At 42.9% G+C, this 17,982-nt stretch overlaps 1 protein-coding gene across 1 annotated transcript in view; it reads right to left on the bottom strand.

Annotated features, from left to right (window-relative positions):
• LOC121463985 (disks large homolog 5-like) overlaps positions 1-17,900 on the bottom strand; it is a 57,797-nt gene extending 39,897 nt beyond the window's left edge. The window contains exons 1-5 of the mRNA XM_041676578.1: positions 17,771-17,900; positions 14,413-14,572; positions 13,172-13,303; positions 12,324-12,507; positions 4,837-4,952 (exon numbers count right to left, since the gene is read on the bottom strand). Of these exons, the coding sequence (XP_041532512.1) occupies positions 4,837-4,952; positions 12,324-12,507; positions 13,172-13,303; positions 14,413-14,572; positions 17,771-17,900 (722 nt within the window). The remainder of the gene's footprint in view (positions 1-4,836; positions 4,953-12,323; positions 12,508-13,171; positions 13,304-14,412; positions 14,573-17,770) is intronic.
• Positions 17,901-17,982: the final 82 nt, after the last annotated feature.

The following is a 17,982-nucleotide window of genomic DNA, read 5'->3' as shown; positions in this document are numbered from 1 at the left end:
ATGCAAGAATTCATCCAACAGCCTAGAAATCAACATGGTAACACCAGAACCCAGTAGCCATACATCAGGAAGACTAAGATCAACCTACCCCAGAAGAAGCAAAATAAAATGATTTTAAACATATCTAAACACAATAAAAGCAATAGACAACAAGCAGATAGTCAACATCAAATTAATGGAAAGAAACTCAAAGCGATTCCACTAAAATCAGAAACAAGACAAGGCTGTCCACTCTCTTCATAACTATTCAACATAGTTCTTGAAGTTCTGGCTAGAGCAATAATTCATCATCAACAACAACAAAAAGAACAAGGGGATTCAAATTGGAAAGAAAGAAGTCAAACTTTTGTTATTTGCAGATGATATGATAGTTTACATAAGTGACCCCAAAAACTTGACTAGGGGACTTCTACATGCTGATAAATACCTTCAGTAATGTGGGGGGGTCCAAGATCAACTCAGAAAAATCAGTGGCCCTCCTATATACAAATGATAAAGAAGCTGAGAAAGAAACCAGAGAAACATCACCCTTCATAATAGCCACAAATAACATAAAATATCTTGGGGGTATCCCTAAACAAAGAAGTGAAAGACCTATTTGAGAAAGTCTTTGAAGAAATTGAAGAAGATACCAGAAAATGAGAAGAATTACCATGCTCTTGGATAGTTACGATCAGCATAATAAAAATGGCAATCCTACCAAACGCCATCTAGAGATTCAATGCAATCCCCATCAAAATCCCAACACAGTTCAAGTGTTCTGCAATTCAGTTTCCTGCTACAATAACCAGTGAGATGACATTTCAGATACAGAGATGACTTCTAGCTCTAATAATATTCAAGGTTTTACATTTTGTATATTACCTACTGGAAAAGACAGAAAATGTGTTGTGGGATTCTGTGTAAGGGCCAAATTGGGGAAGTCCGCAATGTTACATATGTCTTCAAGTCTTGCTGCTGCAGTAGAAAGCAGCTCATGAGAAGCCTCTCCCATCTCCACTCAGGAGTGGTGACTGAGCATCATGTAGAAGGGGACAAAGAACAATTTAAACTTTGAAAAGACTACAAAATAACACACTGACCTTTCTATTTTTAACTTGGATACCTACCATCCTGCCAAAAGACAGTTTCTAATGCAGTTTTAAATTGGATACCCATCCGCCCACCCACCAAACTCTAAGCCAGTGCTTAGTTTACTGCAAGAAAAAAGTGTACAGAATATTTAGGATGCTGAGTATTTCATAGGAGAGCTGGACAGTGCTGTAAAGAGTCTTTTTAATTGTTTAACACCACCAAATAAATGAAATTAGGAGGATTTCCGAGAACAGAGTTGGAACTGTTGTATGATAAAGCACATGTCTAGTCTTTCTGTGGAAAGGCAGTGGTTACGCATTTTAAAATGTCTGGGTACACTATTACTTCTCATGACAATTTGTCATAATTCAGTAGCATGACCTTCCCCTAGAAATAGCGAAATATTTTGAAATGCTACAGCACTACCGAAGTTCTGATGACTCAGATCTGTCCTACTCTTTATTGTAATTCACATTGAAAATTAGCATTGAAACTACTCTACAAATTAACGTTAAATAAAAAGAGGAAGCATTTACGATAACTGTACCTTTTTTCTTTTTTATTGTATTTTTTGAGCTATACATTTTTCCCCATTCCCCTCCCTTTTCTTGTACGTTTTTTATACTTTTTATACTGTTGTATATTTATAATCAAGCTTTTACTCTAGGGTCTTATTAGAAAAAATAAAATCAGCAACCTTGGTATTTGATGCAAATGTAGTATGCTAAATTCTGAGATAGCCTGGGCAAAAGCTGGAGATATAATTTAATAGTAAAAGTAGATGAGGTTTCTCATCTGCATTGTAGCATTAAGTTAGTTTGTACCACTCACATTTATTTTTACATGTATGCCTGTGTGTGAATGTTTTCGTTGCATGTATATGCTCTACATGCATGCTTGGTGCTGAGGTCAGAAGGTATTGGGTCCCCTGGAATTTTAGATTCAAAAGGATGTGAGCCCCCTTATGAAGCTGGGAACCAAACCCAAGTGCCCTTAACTACCGAACAATCTCTCTAAACCCTAAACTCACACTTCTTAAATTTAGCAGATGAAATGATGTTTTGAGTAACCTATATGAAACAGCCTTATGGAATTTTATCCACTGTTTTGTGACATAAACCAATGGGTGGGACCATTTCAGAGCTTTGAATGAATCCTTCTGACTCTGTTCCCAATATTCCTACTGTAAGTAGATGACAGTGTTGGAGCAGGCCCTTACTCTACAGCTTCCCCATGTGACATACATGGTTGAGGAGTGAGAGGTTGGAAGGCATCTCCAGAATACAAACTTGCAGCTCAGCAGTTCCCCTCTGCTGTGAGCACCCTTTGCTCATGCATTTCAAAGGCAACTTTCAGTGGTTTGCTATCCCAGGATCACAATGTGCAATTGTGATTGGATACTAGGATAGAACTAATGTAGGGCAGAATGAGGAGTTCCTTTCTTTCCAGATCCCTTCTTCATGACATTCTCTTAACAGAAAGTCTTGGTAGTAAAGACAGGAATAGGTCAGGCCATCCACATCCAAGGTACTACCCTCCTGTGTAGACCTGCCTGGATGCGAAACGGCTGTGTAACCAAGGCTCCTGGAATGCAGAAATCCATCTCTGCCCATGAGTTCTGTAGTCACAGGAGAGCAACCCCACATCTGACTCAAGAAACACTGTAAAACTGAGGAGTCGAAAATTGATTTTATTCATAAAAATACTCATTATACTCAATAGGAACTTTAGAAAGGGTAGTCAGTATATACAGGGTAGAGCCTTAGCCAACTATTAAAACAACAAGAACAAATTATTTAAAAACCAACAACAAAATTTAAACCAAAGCAAAGAAAAAATATCCAAACAAATGAAAACCAAACCCAAACCAGAACCCTTGCTCCAATTAAGCTAAAAATAGTCTCTAGCTCTAGATCCAAAAAATCAATCGAGAGCATCTGGCTCCCTAAAGACACGAAAAGTGACCAAACCTCCTCTATAGACCCTTTCTCAGGACTGACATGCCAGTCCAGGATGTGAAACTGGAGAATCCCCTGACATTTTCTTTATGGATGATCAATGACTAACACAGGTGAGGGATGCTGTAGTCTCTGTACTGTGTTATCTTCACCAACACTTTCCTGTGACATGGAGTCGACCTCAGCACTCACGGGAGAGGGAATTCTGTTCTTTTCCCTGTGGTGTGTATAGACTACAGCATGGCATCAGTACAGTCTTTCTCGTGAGAGTCCGCACCACATATGGAGGGCTCAGCCGGCTTACTAAAGACATGGAGAGTACAGAGGAAGCCTTGCTCAGCAGCATATCCTCCCCATGCTGCTGTTTGCCACTCAGGGTCCACCTGCTGACCAATGTCGGGATTTGGAGTCATTCTTGGTGGGTCCTCTGAATGTCAGGCTTCTTTCTGATGATTTCCTTTCTCCAGGAATAGTGGGCCAACAGAACATGAATCAGATTGGCGATGGAACCGCTGCAGTAGGTGGAGATTTTTCTTACTCGTTTGTTCACAGCTACAAGGAGGGGTCTGCTTCTCAGTAGGTGTTGCTGCTCGAGGGGAGAATGTGTGAAGCTTCCTTCAGCCTCCTCAGTTCTCCAAAGCGGAGCTGTCAGAGAAGGAAAGGCAATCAGATGCACAGGAAGCCTCATTGGACCACAGCCTAGACAAAACCAGGGACTGTCTACACATGGGAAACAAACATCAAGGAAGAAAACCCACCCCATGAATGCCAAGGTTGCAGGGGACAGGAGTCAATGGTGGCTCATTGGCCTGGCACACACACGGCTCCAGCTGCAACAGGTCTGTGGGCAGGAGGCTCTCATCCTGGACTGTGGCCAGATCATGCTGGAGGTTTTCATATTAGGGGAGGAAAACAGCTGGGACACAGGTCTGTTAAGGACCTGCCCTGTCAGCTTTTGAGCTCTTACCAGCTCTACTCAACTGGGAAATCCAGCATTACATTTGAGCTGGGCTCATTCACTCCTTGCTTCTTCAAGTATAAGATAGCACCTGAGTTTCTTTTTTTTCTCCACCTTTAAAACTGCTACAAAGTGAGCTGAGAAATACACACTGTGGTGAACTAGAAAAACAGCCTGTTACTCCAATAGTTTAGATACATTCTTTTGAAAAAAACAGCAGTATAGCAATGGCTGGGTCAGGGGCCTTGAACAGATGCCAGGAAACTGTGAGCAACCTGGGAAATTAACTGTATGAGGCCCTGAAGAGGAGCAAACACAACACTGCAGTGAAGGCTGGGCTTATTCCTTCAGCACAGAAACTTCCTTGGATTCAACATGTCAAACTCTAAATGTGATTTTAATTCCAGAAACCTTCTTACAGGAAACAGATGCAAACTGCAGAGAACCCATAATCAATAAGAAGGTGCTGTATGCTAATCTGCCCAAGTGTAGGAGTTTATCTCTAAAGGTGATACTCCTGGAGGAAAATAAAGTGGCAGGAGGAGACACCGTCTTCCACAATTAACACTGCCTCTATTAGGTCTGGGACTACCATAGGAAGGATCAATGCACACACGAGACCACTCAGAATTGAAGAAGTGCACACAATTGAGAAAGATTAAGGATAACACATATTGCTTCCTGTGCAGACATTTCTGTTGACTGAGCCAGCCCAATACTCTCAGATGTTCTTTCCCTGGCTTTGACTAAAAAGTCATGCAAATGTCCAGGAATCCAAATAGGGCAGAGATTCAGGTACTGGGGAACTACTTGATATAACTCCCTCTTTGTGGCCTGGGATCCTACCTCATCTGGGAGACAGCGAAGGGATTCTGCAACTTTTCTGCCAATTCTATACGTTTGGTGACCAGATCCCTCAGCTTCAGCAGGAATTGTCGTCTTTCCACCAATATATCCTGTTTCTGTTCATTAGAAGATTATGTTCTTAGTGGAGGGTTGAACACTCAAATGAACACACACAAACACACACACACACACACACAAACACACTCCTCAACGCACACTTCTGGATATACATGTACAAGAACATACACATTCAGCAAAATAACAAGAATTAATCATTTGATATTTCTCTGTATCAATGGTTTCATTTCCTTAATAAAAATACACAGAATGACAGAATGGATGCAGAAACAGGATCCATTTTTCTTCTGCATACAATAAACAAACTTCAACATCAATTATAGACATTACCTCTGGGTAAAGAATTTGAAAAAAATCTTCCAAGCAAATGTACTTAAAAGACAAGCTGGTGTAGCTATTTTAATACCTAACAAAATCGACCTCAAACCAAAATTAATCAAAAGGCATGGGGAAGGACACACCGCAAAGATGATCTTTTAATTTTTTTTAAAATTTTTCGAGACAGGGTTTTTCCATAGCTTTGGAGCTTGTCTTGGAACTAGCTCTTGTAGACTAGGCTGGCCTTGAGCACAAGGAGATCTGCTTCCCTCTGTTTTCAAGAGCTGGGATTAAAAGTCTGCACCACCACCACCTGGCCATCATTTGAAGTCTTAACATCTATGCCCTAAGTAAATTTTTAAGATAAACATTACTATAGCTTAAAACACATATTGATTTCCACATACTAATATGGAAATTATTACCAATAATAATCTAAGTCTCACCAATGTCCATGTTATCAGTGTACAGGTCATACAGACAAAATTAATAAACTCTGGATTAACTGAAGTTTTAAACCAAATAAACTTAACAGATATTTATCAGACAATTAGAGAATACAACTGTATATCAACAACTAAAGAAAGGAAAGCATATATAAGTTCATGGAAATTGAAGATCTCTATATTGAATGAAAAGTGAACCAAAAAATAAAGAAATAAAGAAAGAAAGAAAGAAAGAAAGTCTTTCTAGAATTCAATGAAAATGAATACATAACCTACGCTAACTTATGGGACACAACGAAAGTAGTGCTAAGAGCAGTAAGTGCCTACATTAAAAAATGGGAAGATATCATACTTAATAGTAACACCTCAAAGCTATTGAACAAAAGGAAATATGTCCAAGAGGATTAGACCAGAAGAAATAATCAAACTGACAGCTAAACCAATAAAATAGAAATAAAGATAATTGTACAAAAATAAGTGAAAGAAAGAATTGGTTCTTTGAGAAAATCAACAAGATAGATAAACCCTCATCCAAGCTAAATAAAGACAGGCAAAGAATATCCCAATTAATAAAATCAGAAACCGTATGGGGATATAACAACAGATACCGAGGAAATCCAGAGAATCACAAGGACATACTTTAAATCATGTACTTCATCAAACTGGATTATCTATAAGAAATAAATAATTTTCTCAATAGGAATCATTTATCAAAGTTAAATTAAAATCAGATAAGTAAATATACCTACATTCCCCAGTGAAATAGAAGCCATTGTTAAAAGCCTCCCTCCACCCCACAAAAAAAACCCAGGGTCAAAAGGCTATCTCACAGAATTCTACCATACTTTAAAAGAATAGTTAATGGCAATACTCCTCAAATTAGTTTGCAAAATAAAAACAGAAGAAACAGTGCCCAAATCATTTTATGAGGTCACAGTGACCTTGATACCCAAACCACAGAAAGACTCAACAAAGATACTTACAGACCAATTTCCCTAATGGACATAGATGAAAAAGTACTCAATAAAATACTTGCAAATAAATCCAAGAATATTTCAAAAAGATCATCTATTATGATCAAGCAGTCTTTAACCTAGAGATATAGGGATAGATCAGCATATGAAAATTAGTCAATGTAATCTACCATATAAAATGAAGAAAAAACATATGGTGATCATTCTTACTAGATACCAAAAAATCTTTGACCCTTTCATGAAGAAAGACCTCAACACAAAAACAGACAGGAGAGAATATAAGGAATAGCTGGAACATGCCAGCAAAGGAGATGATTTCTGAAGAGAACACTGGCACTAAGATCAACAATTAATAAAGGACCTCAGGGAACTAAAAGGCAAGGAACACCATGAGTAGGAGAAAATAGAGGTTTAAAGAATGGGAAATGATTTTCATCAACTCGCCATCAGACAGAGGGCTAATATCCAAAATATACCAAGCATTCAATAGACTAGACATCAATTCTTAGTTAAGGGAGCCAGTTTAGGGTGGGCAAGAGACTTGACCCTAGAGGGGCTCCCTAGTGCCCAAGATGAGGTTCCCAGTTAGTTCCTTGGGCAGCTGAGGATTGGGAACCTGAAATGACCCTATCCTAGAGCAATACTGACGAATATCTTGCATATCATCATAGAACCTTCATCTGGTGATGGATAGAGATAGAGACAGAGACCCACACAGGAGCACTGGACTGAGCTCCCAAGGTCCCAAGGAGGAGCAGAAGGAGGGAGAACATGAGCAAAGAATTCGGGACCACGAGGCGTGCATCCACCCACTGAGACAGTGGAGCTGATCTACGGCGAGCTCACCAAGGCCAGCTGGACTGTGACCGAAAAAGCATGGGATAAAACCGGACTCTCTGAACATGGCGAACAATGAGGGCTGATGAGACACCAAGGACAATGGCAGGGGGTTTTGATCCTACTTAATGTGCTGGCTTTGTGGGAGCCTAGCCAGTTTGGATGTTCACCTTCCTAGATATGGACAGAGGGGGGAGGACCTAGGACTTACCACAGGGCAGGGAACCCGGACTGCTCTGTGGACTGGAGAGGGAGGGGGGGAGAGGAGTGGGGGGAGGGCGAGAAGGGTGGGAGGAGGGGGAGAAGGGTGGGAGGAGTGGGAGAAGGGTGGGAGGAGGGGAAGGGAAATGGGAGGCTGGGAGGAGGTGGAAACTTGTTTTTTGTTTATGTTTTTTTTCTTCTTTTCGCAATAAAAAAAAATTAAAAAAAAAAGAAACGTGGTACAGATAGAAAAGAAAAAAAAGAAGAATCAGAAATAGTTGAGAAACACTTAAAGAAAGGTTGAACATTCTTACCCTTCAGGGGAATTTGAACCAAAAACTCCTTTGAGATTCCACCTTACACCTGTCAGAATGGCTAAGATCAATGGCACGAATGACAGCTTATGGTGGTGTGGATTTGTAGCAAAGGAAACACTCCTCCATTTCTAGTGGGAGTCCAGAGTTGTCCAGCCTCTATGGCATCAACATGGCGATTCCTCAGAAAATTGGGAACTGATTTACCTCAAAATCTAGGTACACCCTTCTTGGACATATACCTAAAGGATGCTCTATCCTATCACAAGAACACTTGCTCAAATATCTCCACTCTGGCTTTATTCATAATAACCAGAAACTGGAAACAACCTTGCTGTCCCTCAATTAAGGAATGGATAAAGAACAGGCAGTACATTTACAGAAGAGAATATTACTTGGCTGTGTGAAAAGTGATATCCAATTGCTATTTTAAGCAAATGGGTGGAGCTAGAAAAAAATCATGCTGACAGAGATATCTGAGATCCTGAAAAACACATATTATATGTATTTACTTATAAGTGGGCATCAGTTGTTAAGTAATTGATAATAAAGCCACTTTCCACAACCCAGAAAAGTTAGGTAAAGAGAAGGTCACTAAAGGAAACAGAAGAATTTCCCTGGGAAAAGAAAATAGATTAGATTTTGCCAGTAAACTTTGGTTGGGTGGGGAGGGAATTGAAAGGGATGGAGGGAGAGAGTGTGGAGAGAGAGTGTTAGAGTTGGGGGGCTCCCAGAGGCTGCTATGGAAAGCTAGTACAGATAAAACTTCCTGTAATCTATATGGGGGATCCTAGTGAGGAATCCTAGTAGTGGAACATACAGAGTCTGAACTGACCATCTTCTGTAGACAAGAAAGGCTTCCAGTGCTGAGAGACTGGATTGCATTCAGTTGAATATTTGGCTGGAGGGGATTCCCGGCTCATGCTAGGACAGTGTGTTGCTCTCTGAAAACTAACAGTGGGGTCCCATTGTTGTGGACAACATCTACACATCATTGAACCTAGAGAGAGCAAGCTGTTGCCTGCATGGAGCCTTCACCCATATGCTCTAGTCTCTTTGGCATGGGATGATACTCTGCAGGTTACAGAAAGAGAAACATGACATCAACTCAGCCACAAAAACCTTGACTTACAGTCTGTCCTCCTGCAAGTTATGCTGGGGCACTGTTGGTGCAGAATTGAGAGAGTGGCCATACAATGTCTAGCTTAACTTGAGGCTCATGCAAGGTGAGGCAGTCCATGCCCTATAATCCCTGGATGGCTGAAATCTTCAGACCAAATAGCCCAGAGACATAGCACAGAAGCAAACATAACTAAAAAAAAAATCAATGAACTGATTACTAATATTCCTATCAATGTTCTGCTATACTCATAGATTGGTGCCTTGCTGGTCCTCATCAGAGAGCTTTTCTCTAGCAGTAGTTGTGTGGAAGTGAGTATCTAAATTCGAACTTTCTATCAGTCCTACCCATTGGAGCTCAGGAAAACTTTCAGAAGAAATTGGGGGGGGGTGCGGATTTTAGGAGTAAACGGGAATGATGGGCTGGAGGGCACTAGGAGAACATGGCCCACTGAATCAAGTAAACAGGGCTCACATAGGCTCACAGAGTTATGTATGGGGCCTGCATGGGTCTGCACCATGTTCTCTGCATATATGTTGGTGTTTTGGTGGGACTCTTAATAGTGGGAGTGGGTGTGGTGTGTCTCTGACTCTTTGTCTGCTCTTGGGATGCCTTTCCTCCTATTGGGAAGCTTTGTCCAGCCTCTGTATGAAGGCCTTTTTCTTGTTTTGTCATGCTTGCCTGTTCTTTTCTGGAAAGAAAACAAAGGGTAGCAGATCTGGAAAAAGAGAGGTTTATAGGAGCTGAGAGAAGTGGCAGTAGAGAAAACTATGGTATGTGAGAATAATTTATTGTCAATAAAAGGAAATGTTCACTCAATAAAAAAATGTGAATCGTTGAAGAGTTACAACACTTTAAACAGAGTTATTAACTGTGTAATCTCTACCCAAAAGGAGAGCTTAAAATTTTCTTCCTCTAAAATATTAACAAGGAGCAGGAATCCCTATGACTCGATGGCATATAATATTTTTCACTTATAGCTGGGATTCATAGGCCATGGCTAGTGGGAAGGAGGTAAAATTGCCTTTTCTGTGAACAGTAAAATTTTGGACAGATCCTTAGTAAGGGTTATATTCTGCCTCCTGCAGGAAAATCCTCTGCTCCTGGAGGTCTCAAAGCAATGAGAGCTGGAGGGTTGCACCGAGGAGACACCAGCTATAATGTAAGAGATGAATTAAAGGTAATAACTTCATCAGTTCCTTCAGGACATACATCTTATCTGTTTGCTGCAGGTATAGCTTACTTCCTGGCATTTATGGGACTCCCAACATAGACTTTTGAATGGTTAAATGAATGAAAGCTACCTTTATGTTATTCGTCTTAAAGCTACCTGTCTACTAATGATAAAGCATCTTAAATTATATTTTCACCGATGCTTTTGAGATGACTATAATTTAGCACCTATGTCTTAAAAACACAAATGTAAGCCAGGCGGTGGTGGCGGACGCCATTAATCCCAGCACTCAGGAGGCAGAGGCAGGCGGGTCTCTGTGAGTTCGAGACCAGCCTAATCTACAAGAGCTAGTTCCAGGACAGGCTCCAAAACCACAGAGAAACCCTGTCTCGAAAAAAACCAAAAAAAAAAAAAAAAAAAAAAAAGCACAAACGTATAATCTACTGACCTTCGACATTTGGTTTAAGCATCAATTTTAATTTAAGTATTTAGACTAAGTTTGAGCTTGTGATGCAAACCCTTAATCCTAGGTACTCAGAAACTGAGACAGAAGGACTGAAAATTAAAGTCTGGACTGAACTCCACTGTGAGTTCAAAGCTAATCTTTGTGGGTGGGTGCACGCCTCGTGGTCCCGACTTCTTTGCTCATGTTCTCCCTCCTTCTGCTCCTAATTGGGACCTTGGGAGTTCAGTCCAGTGCTCATGTGTGGGTCTCTGTCTCTATCTCTATCCATCACCAGATGAAGGTTCTATGATGATATGCAAGATATTCGTCAGTATTGCTCTAGGATAGGGTCATTTCAGGTTCCCAATCCTCAGCTGCCCAAGGAACTAACTGGGAACCTCATCTTGGGCACTTGGGAGCCCCTCTAGGGTCAAATCTCTTGCCCACCCTAAAGTGGCTCCCTTAACTAAGAATTGTGGTTCCGTGCTCCCCTATCCACCTTTCCTTTATCCCAATTCTCCTGATTCGCCAAGTCCCCCCTCCTTCCCTTCTACCTTTTCTCTCCCCATCTCACCTTACCCCCATCCCACCCCACCCCCAAGATCCTAATTTTCTCCCCGGCAATTTGGTCTACTTCCCTTAGCCAAGAGGATAACTATATACAGTGGAACTGATCTACTGGGAGCTCACCAAGGCCAGCTGGACTGTGACCGAAAAAGCATGGGATAAAACCGGACTCTCTGAACATGGCGAACAATGAGGGCTGATGAGACGCCAAGGACAATGGCATGGGGTTTTGATCCTACTTAATGTGCTGGCTTTGTGGAAGCCTAGCCAGTTTGGATGTTCACCTTCCTAGATATGGACGGAGGGGGGAGGACCTAGGACTTACCACAGGGCAGGGAACCCGGACTGCTCTGTGGACTGGAGAGGGAGGGGGAGAGGAGTGGGGGGAGGAGGAGAAGGGTGGGAGGAGGGGGAGAAGGGTGGGAGGAGGGGGAGGTAAATGGGAGGCTGGGAGGAGGTGGAAACTTGTTTTTTATGTTTTTTTTTCTTCTTTTCTTAATAAAAAAAAAGCTAATCTTTGGAATGTAGTGTGATCATATCTCAAGACTTTAAAAGGATTTGGTGATATATCTCATTGTTAGAATGTGTAACAAACATGAGCAAAGCCCAGGTTTAATGATATTTTAATAATTAGATCAAATAACCATGGGAGAACTGCTATTTTCTGAAGGAAATTAAGGAGGAGTGGACCCGGGGTCCGGGGAGCAGGGGGTGAATGACTGGGAGGAGGGAAGGAGGTTGAACTGATGAAACATGAGAGAAGATAAAAAATGTAGACAAGAACCACCCCTTTGACATTTACACGGGGATTTCCTCCTTCAAAGCTGTTTCCAGCCATTGATCTCACAAGATGCTAAATCCTTAGAAAGTCTTGGAAAATCACAGAAATCAACAATTGGACAAGATGTTAGTGAGCTACTGGAAAAGTGGGTGGATGATCACGTGTGTGTGTTTGTGTGTGTGTGTGTATTACTACTGATGGTGGGCAGCCTGCCCACATTGCTGCAGCCTACCTTATCCCCCTCGTCACATAGCTCACAGAACTTCTCATCGGTCTTTTCATAGAGATTCTTCACCTTCTCACAGGCCACTTGCAGTGAAATCTGCTCCCTCCGTAGCTTTTGGTTCTCCTCTCTCAACATGCTCACTTTTTTCTTCAACTGAGTTCGCTCACTCAGGAGCTGGTTGTGGAGGATGCTGAACCATCACAAAAACACCATGAGACCTACCTAGCCTCCATCTCCCACATCACCCATGCAAACTCCCATGTCCCCAGACAGCCCTAGACCAGAGCCCACAGTCACCATGCCAGGATACCCTAGTGGCTGTCAAATGTCAGAGAATGGCCAAATTACAGAAAGACTCAGACTGCTTTTGAAAACTGTTACAATAAAAGAAATGCATGTACTTCTGAGAGCAGGGTTTGCCTCCTACCACATGTACTTAACTGTCCATGGTATTGGGAAAGCATCAGCAGGTTGAGAGGTAGAAGTCAAACATTCTGTGAGGGAGGACAGCAGACCCAATTGAAATATATTCTATCTATGGGTAGAATGGGATCACCTCTGGAAACCCCAACCAGAGCCCCCAAGACCCACAAATGCCTGACACCTTTATCATGGTACAAATAGATTTTCTATCTAGAGGCTCCTGAGGCTGGCAGGACAATGTAGTGATGGGCTCACAGATACTTCAGTCTTAGCAAAACTAGTCCAGTAGGTCCAAGTCAAGAGCATAAGACAGACTGCTTTTTATAGGGAGACAGGCCAAAAGGAAAGTCCTCACTTTGTTTCAAAGACAGAAACATGGCAAAAAGCAGTCACTGCCAAGGAATAGAGTCCCAGTGAAGTCAGTCACTCACCTGCAAGAGACAGTTTCCTCAGTCAGCTCCTCGCACTTGTACAAGGCCTCTCTCATCTCCATGGGGAATTTCTGCAGATCCAACATCACTTTCTTATGCTCCATATTCACCATCTCCAACTCAAAATTTAGCCTGTATTAGGGCATAGCCCCAGAGCAAAGAACCCCGTGAATTCTGGCCTTAATGATCCTATGATTTCAGGCTGTGCCCTAAACACCCAGCACAGTCAATGTCACATTCTGATAGCTATGAACCAGGACAACCTGGTGCTGTTTAAACTTGCTGACGTGGCCCCAGACCAGCATGCTGTCAGGGGTGCAAAGGGAGTGATCCAGAGCTGCATGAGTTCCATTAATGGGCCTGGAGGAATAGAATAGTTAAGTCCTGGGGAGCCTGTGTCACAAGTCTGATCCCACCAGAAATCTATGATAATGTTGTTCCCGTCTCCAGAACGGGGATTTTTGATCCCAGGTTCCTATTGCTACATGGATGTCCAAAACACAAAATCAGTGTTTCCAGCGAGCAGACCTGACTTAAGGATAGATATATAAGTCTCCAGTGGATTCCAATGGGCTGCCAAGGTGAGCACACGGGCCAGGAGCACCATCACTGGTCAGAGTGGAGTTCCCTGACCCTAAGGGAACTGAGTGGGATCACCTGGAAACTGTGGCACAGAAAGAACCACATGCCACAGACCCCCAACTGCTAGGACACACACACACGCACACACATACACGGAGGATGCCAAATAAATGTAGGCAGGCAGAATTGTCTCAGAATATAAGAAACCAGACTAGAGAGGAGCAGTGATGAAGTTCAGACCTCAAGTCACACACTGAGATGCACCAAGACGACTAGGCCCCTGCAGCTGCTCCCAGGAGCAGCCAGTACTCAAACACCTGCTGGTTAAGCACAAAGACTCACCGTAAGCTCACAGCACCTAGCATCGTCCACAAGCCAACACCTGTCAAGGCCTCATGGAATGTATGCTGAGAGCTCACAAACTATTGCCCCATCCCCAGACTGATCCAGGCCACAGGCTCTCCTTTTATTTGGAGGAATCACACAGCCTGTGTCCTGATATCACTCCTTCCCAGATTTCAGCTATGCCTCTCAGATGCCCTCAGGATATTTAGTTTAGGCAGAACACTCTGGAGGTGCAGCCTCCAGTGACCTGAGGAATGCTGGGATTGACTCGGTAGGGTCAAGACAGTTACCCAGGAACTAGACAAAATGGCTACCTGTTGTTCAAATCCTTGTTGGTATAATTAGCCAGAATTCCACGAAGTTCGTTCCTTTCTTGGGTCATCATCTGAAGCTGCAGGGTCAGTGTAGCCACCTTGTTCATCCGTTGCTCCTGCCCAGTAACAGAGTTTGGGGTTGATGTTTTTCCAGTACTCCCTGCAGGTAGATAAATATTAGTGAATTTATGCAGTAGTATGGCACAGGACCAGGAGAGATCATGTTGAGTTCGAAGAAGAGGCCAAGGAAGAGTGAATGCATGGAACACAGTGAAGGATCAGGACAACTCCTCAAACTGGGAGCCCATAAGCCATGCCTCTGTCTCCACTCACTGTGGCTAGCTATGTGTATCAGCCCCTACTGCTGCCCCACTGGCCCTGAAAGGCATATGTCACCCAGCCATGCTGCTTTGGAAATATCAACTCATTTCTGATGTGATACAGAAAATTCCTGGAGTCTCCAGTGCTTAGAGACTCTCAGTCTCTTAGTGTGGCCTGGAATAGAAGTAACTGGATGTCTGAGACCCTGGTGCATAGATGGGGAATTTCCCATGAGATACTCACAGAACCTAAAGAAATCACTGATGATGAGTTGTAGCAACAACCTACTCTCACACCCCATTAGTCTGTGCCTCCTGCTGGTCTTTGCCACTCAAAATAAAATTAAGGAACTCACAGAACAGCAGCTATAACCTTGACAACTCCTGGATCTCTGCCAAACTAACTAGCAGCAATCCTTGACTATGGGTCTGCACTTTAGTCACCCAGACAAGCAATAAAGAACCATCTCTTCCAAGATCCCAGCTACTTAACCCCATTTCTGTAAGGTCCAACTCAACCCGCAACCTCCTCCTTCGAAAGTCAGATCTCTCTGCCAACCAGTGTGCTCAATCTTGCCATTGTGTCTTCTGGTGAACCCTATATGCACATAATTGATGTGGGAGTGATTTCTTATTAATAAAGAAACTGCCTAGACCCATTTGATAGGCCAACCCTTAGGTAGGCAGAGAAAACAGAACAGAATGCTGGGAGAAAGAAGCTGAATCAGGAGTCGCCATGATTCTCCCACTCCAGGCAGATGCAGGTTAAGATCATTCCTGGTAAGCCAGCTTGTGGGCTACACAGATTAAAGGAAATGGGTTCGATTGATATGTAAGAGCTAGCCAATAAGAAACTGAAACTAAAGAGTCAGGCAGTGTTTAAAAGAATATAGTTTCCGTGTAATTATTTCGGGTAAAGCTAGCCGTGCGGGCGGCCGGGTGCCAGGGACGCAGCCCCGCCACTCCTATTTCAACACATAATGAGTGCCCCAAGAACACAACACTGTTGATTTCAAAAAAAGATGCCAACGACTCTTTACGATACAGCAGAATGTCCAGAGAACGGACTGTTAGGGTCACTGCCAACTGCCATCACTTATCTCATAACAGTCTCTTCCCCAGTTCACCAAAAGCCAAGCTGGCTTTTTCAGGTGCCTTCCCTGAGACACAGGGGAAGCTCGTCAGCAGCTCTCTGATACTTAGACTCTAATTAATTATAATTTAACACTTCATCATTTATGGAGGTCAAGACTCATTTTCTAAACATTCCCAAGGAATGGCTTTTCACCTCCTAATCAAAAAGATGGGAAGTGAAGGATACTAAGAAATTAGCTCATGTTGATGTGGAATGAAGTTCAGTTTCATGAAGTGAATGAGTACCTCAGGAAATATCCACAGGGCTGTTACAATGTGTGGGGGTGATGGGGATTGCGGGTGACCCGTCAGACCAAAGATGAGTCACATGGGTAAAGATGAAAATTTCCTCTAAACTTTAGCAGAATACATTCCATCCATAATGATGTTAGCAAAAGTGAGATCACCTAGTGACAGGACAGGCTGGAGACACCTAAGGGCATCCACGGGTGAGCCCTCACTCACCAAGAACAGACACTTGCAGGGAGAGTGATGGCTCATTCCTGCACTCAAGTTAAAGTTAAAGTCAAGATAAAGATGACTGGCTATTGAGATTCAGGAACTCAGAAACCTTAGGGGTCACTGACATGCAGCAATACCCAATGGTTCCTACCCTGCAAGTGGATGTGAGGTAAAATTTGAGATCCTCCAGCTTTGGCCAGAGGATTTTACTCTCCCTGTTATTAGTGACCCACAACCAAAAGAAATCCAGTGTGGGTGAAGCTCAGTGCTGTAACTGAAACCTCATTCATCCCTCTCTCCTTCCTTCCCACTCAGAGTCAAAGCAGAGGGCCCTAGCACAGCAGCTGCAGGGTTGACCATTACTGGCTCTCTGCCAATCTAAGCATCAGAAACCCTAAACTCCAGGTCTACTCTTTGGTAACAGAGAGAAGCAGGATAGATTCATTACCTCCACGAAGCTCTAAGATCCTGTGACTCACTATGAAAAACCAAGCTGAAGCCTTCCACCATCAAGAAACTCCCCACTCCCTCCCCAGGACTCACTGTGTTCTCCCCAGAACCATTTATGTCTTGATGTGCGACACTGAGGTTGAAGGCCAGCTTCCTTCTGCCTCCCTCTAGTCTCGTTATGCTCTCCTTTCTGTCTCCCAAGGAGCCTGCTCAGTCTTGCCAACATGGCTACGTCCAAAACCCGTAGGCAATGAACAGATGCCCCACAGGCAGTTGGTGTTGCCACAACACTGATGACATCACAGAGAATCAGGGCTCTCCAGGATACAATAGAATGTCCAGGGAGGGGTCTGCTGCTGTCCATGGTACAGCCATTACCTCTGGCTCATTTCCTCACTCCAAAATGACCTTAAACCAAGCAGCCATATCAGGAGCCTCTCTGGGGTCAAAAAGGGAAAAGGAAGCTCTTACACAGGTAGTAATAAAAAATTTCCCCTGGAGAATCAGCAGAGCTCACTCAGGATATAAGGTTGTGAGTGAAGATGTGATTCACTCTTCACGTGTCTGGTTGGAGTCACATGAGGCCAGATGATCCCTCAGATATTTAGAAAAAACAGTCCTAGAAGCAATATGATGGTCCAAACCTTGAATCAATATACTGAGGCAAGAGCAGTGACAAGTCAGAGGTCTGTCGGGGCTGTGTAGAGGCACCCTAAGTTGGAAACACACATGCACATGCACACGCATACAGATAGAAGAGGCACACAATCATGGGATAGAATATGATGTACATCACTGCTATGGTCCTTCTATCAGCAAACAAAAGCCAAATTCCTTGGCCTAGAGCCAGGTGTTATGATATATGTGCTTGTTAATGGCTTTGGGTATAATACCCATTAGGAGATCATGAGAAGGACAGGCATTTGGAGAGGCTTGGGGTTATTAAATCAAAGAGTTTGGTTATAGCCTAACCTCAATTTTCTATTTCTGACAGTTCTTGTAAAGAGGATCCAGCCCATCGTTAGGCTGAAATTCATTTTCTCCAGATCTCTGAACTTTCTCAACAGAAGCATGTTCCTTAGAACTTAGGGCTGATGAGGTCTGCCAGGTGATCTGCGCCATTTCAGATATGGAAGCCCTAAGCAGGTGAATGTGATTAGCAACTTTTTTCTAAATAGGGTCTTGTAGAGACCAACAAGTTGAG

This window comes from Microtus oregoni, unplaced genomic scaffold (assembly GCF_018167655.1).
Source record: "Microtus oregoni isolate MIOR12 unplaced genomic scaffold, Mior012 000027F_ref0000203, whole genome shotgun sequence".
NCBI lineage: Eukaryota > Metazoa > Chordata > Mammalia > Rodentia > Cricetidae > Microtus > Microtus oregoni.
This window is presented reverse-complemented; position numbering and strand designations above follow the sequence as displayed.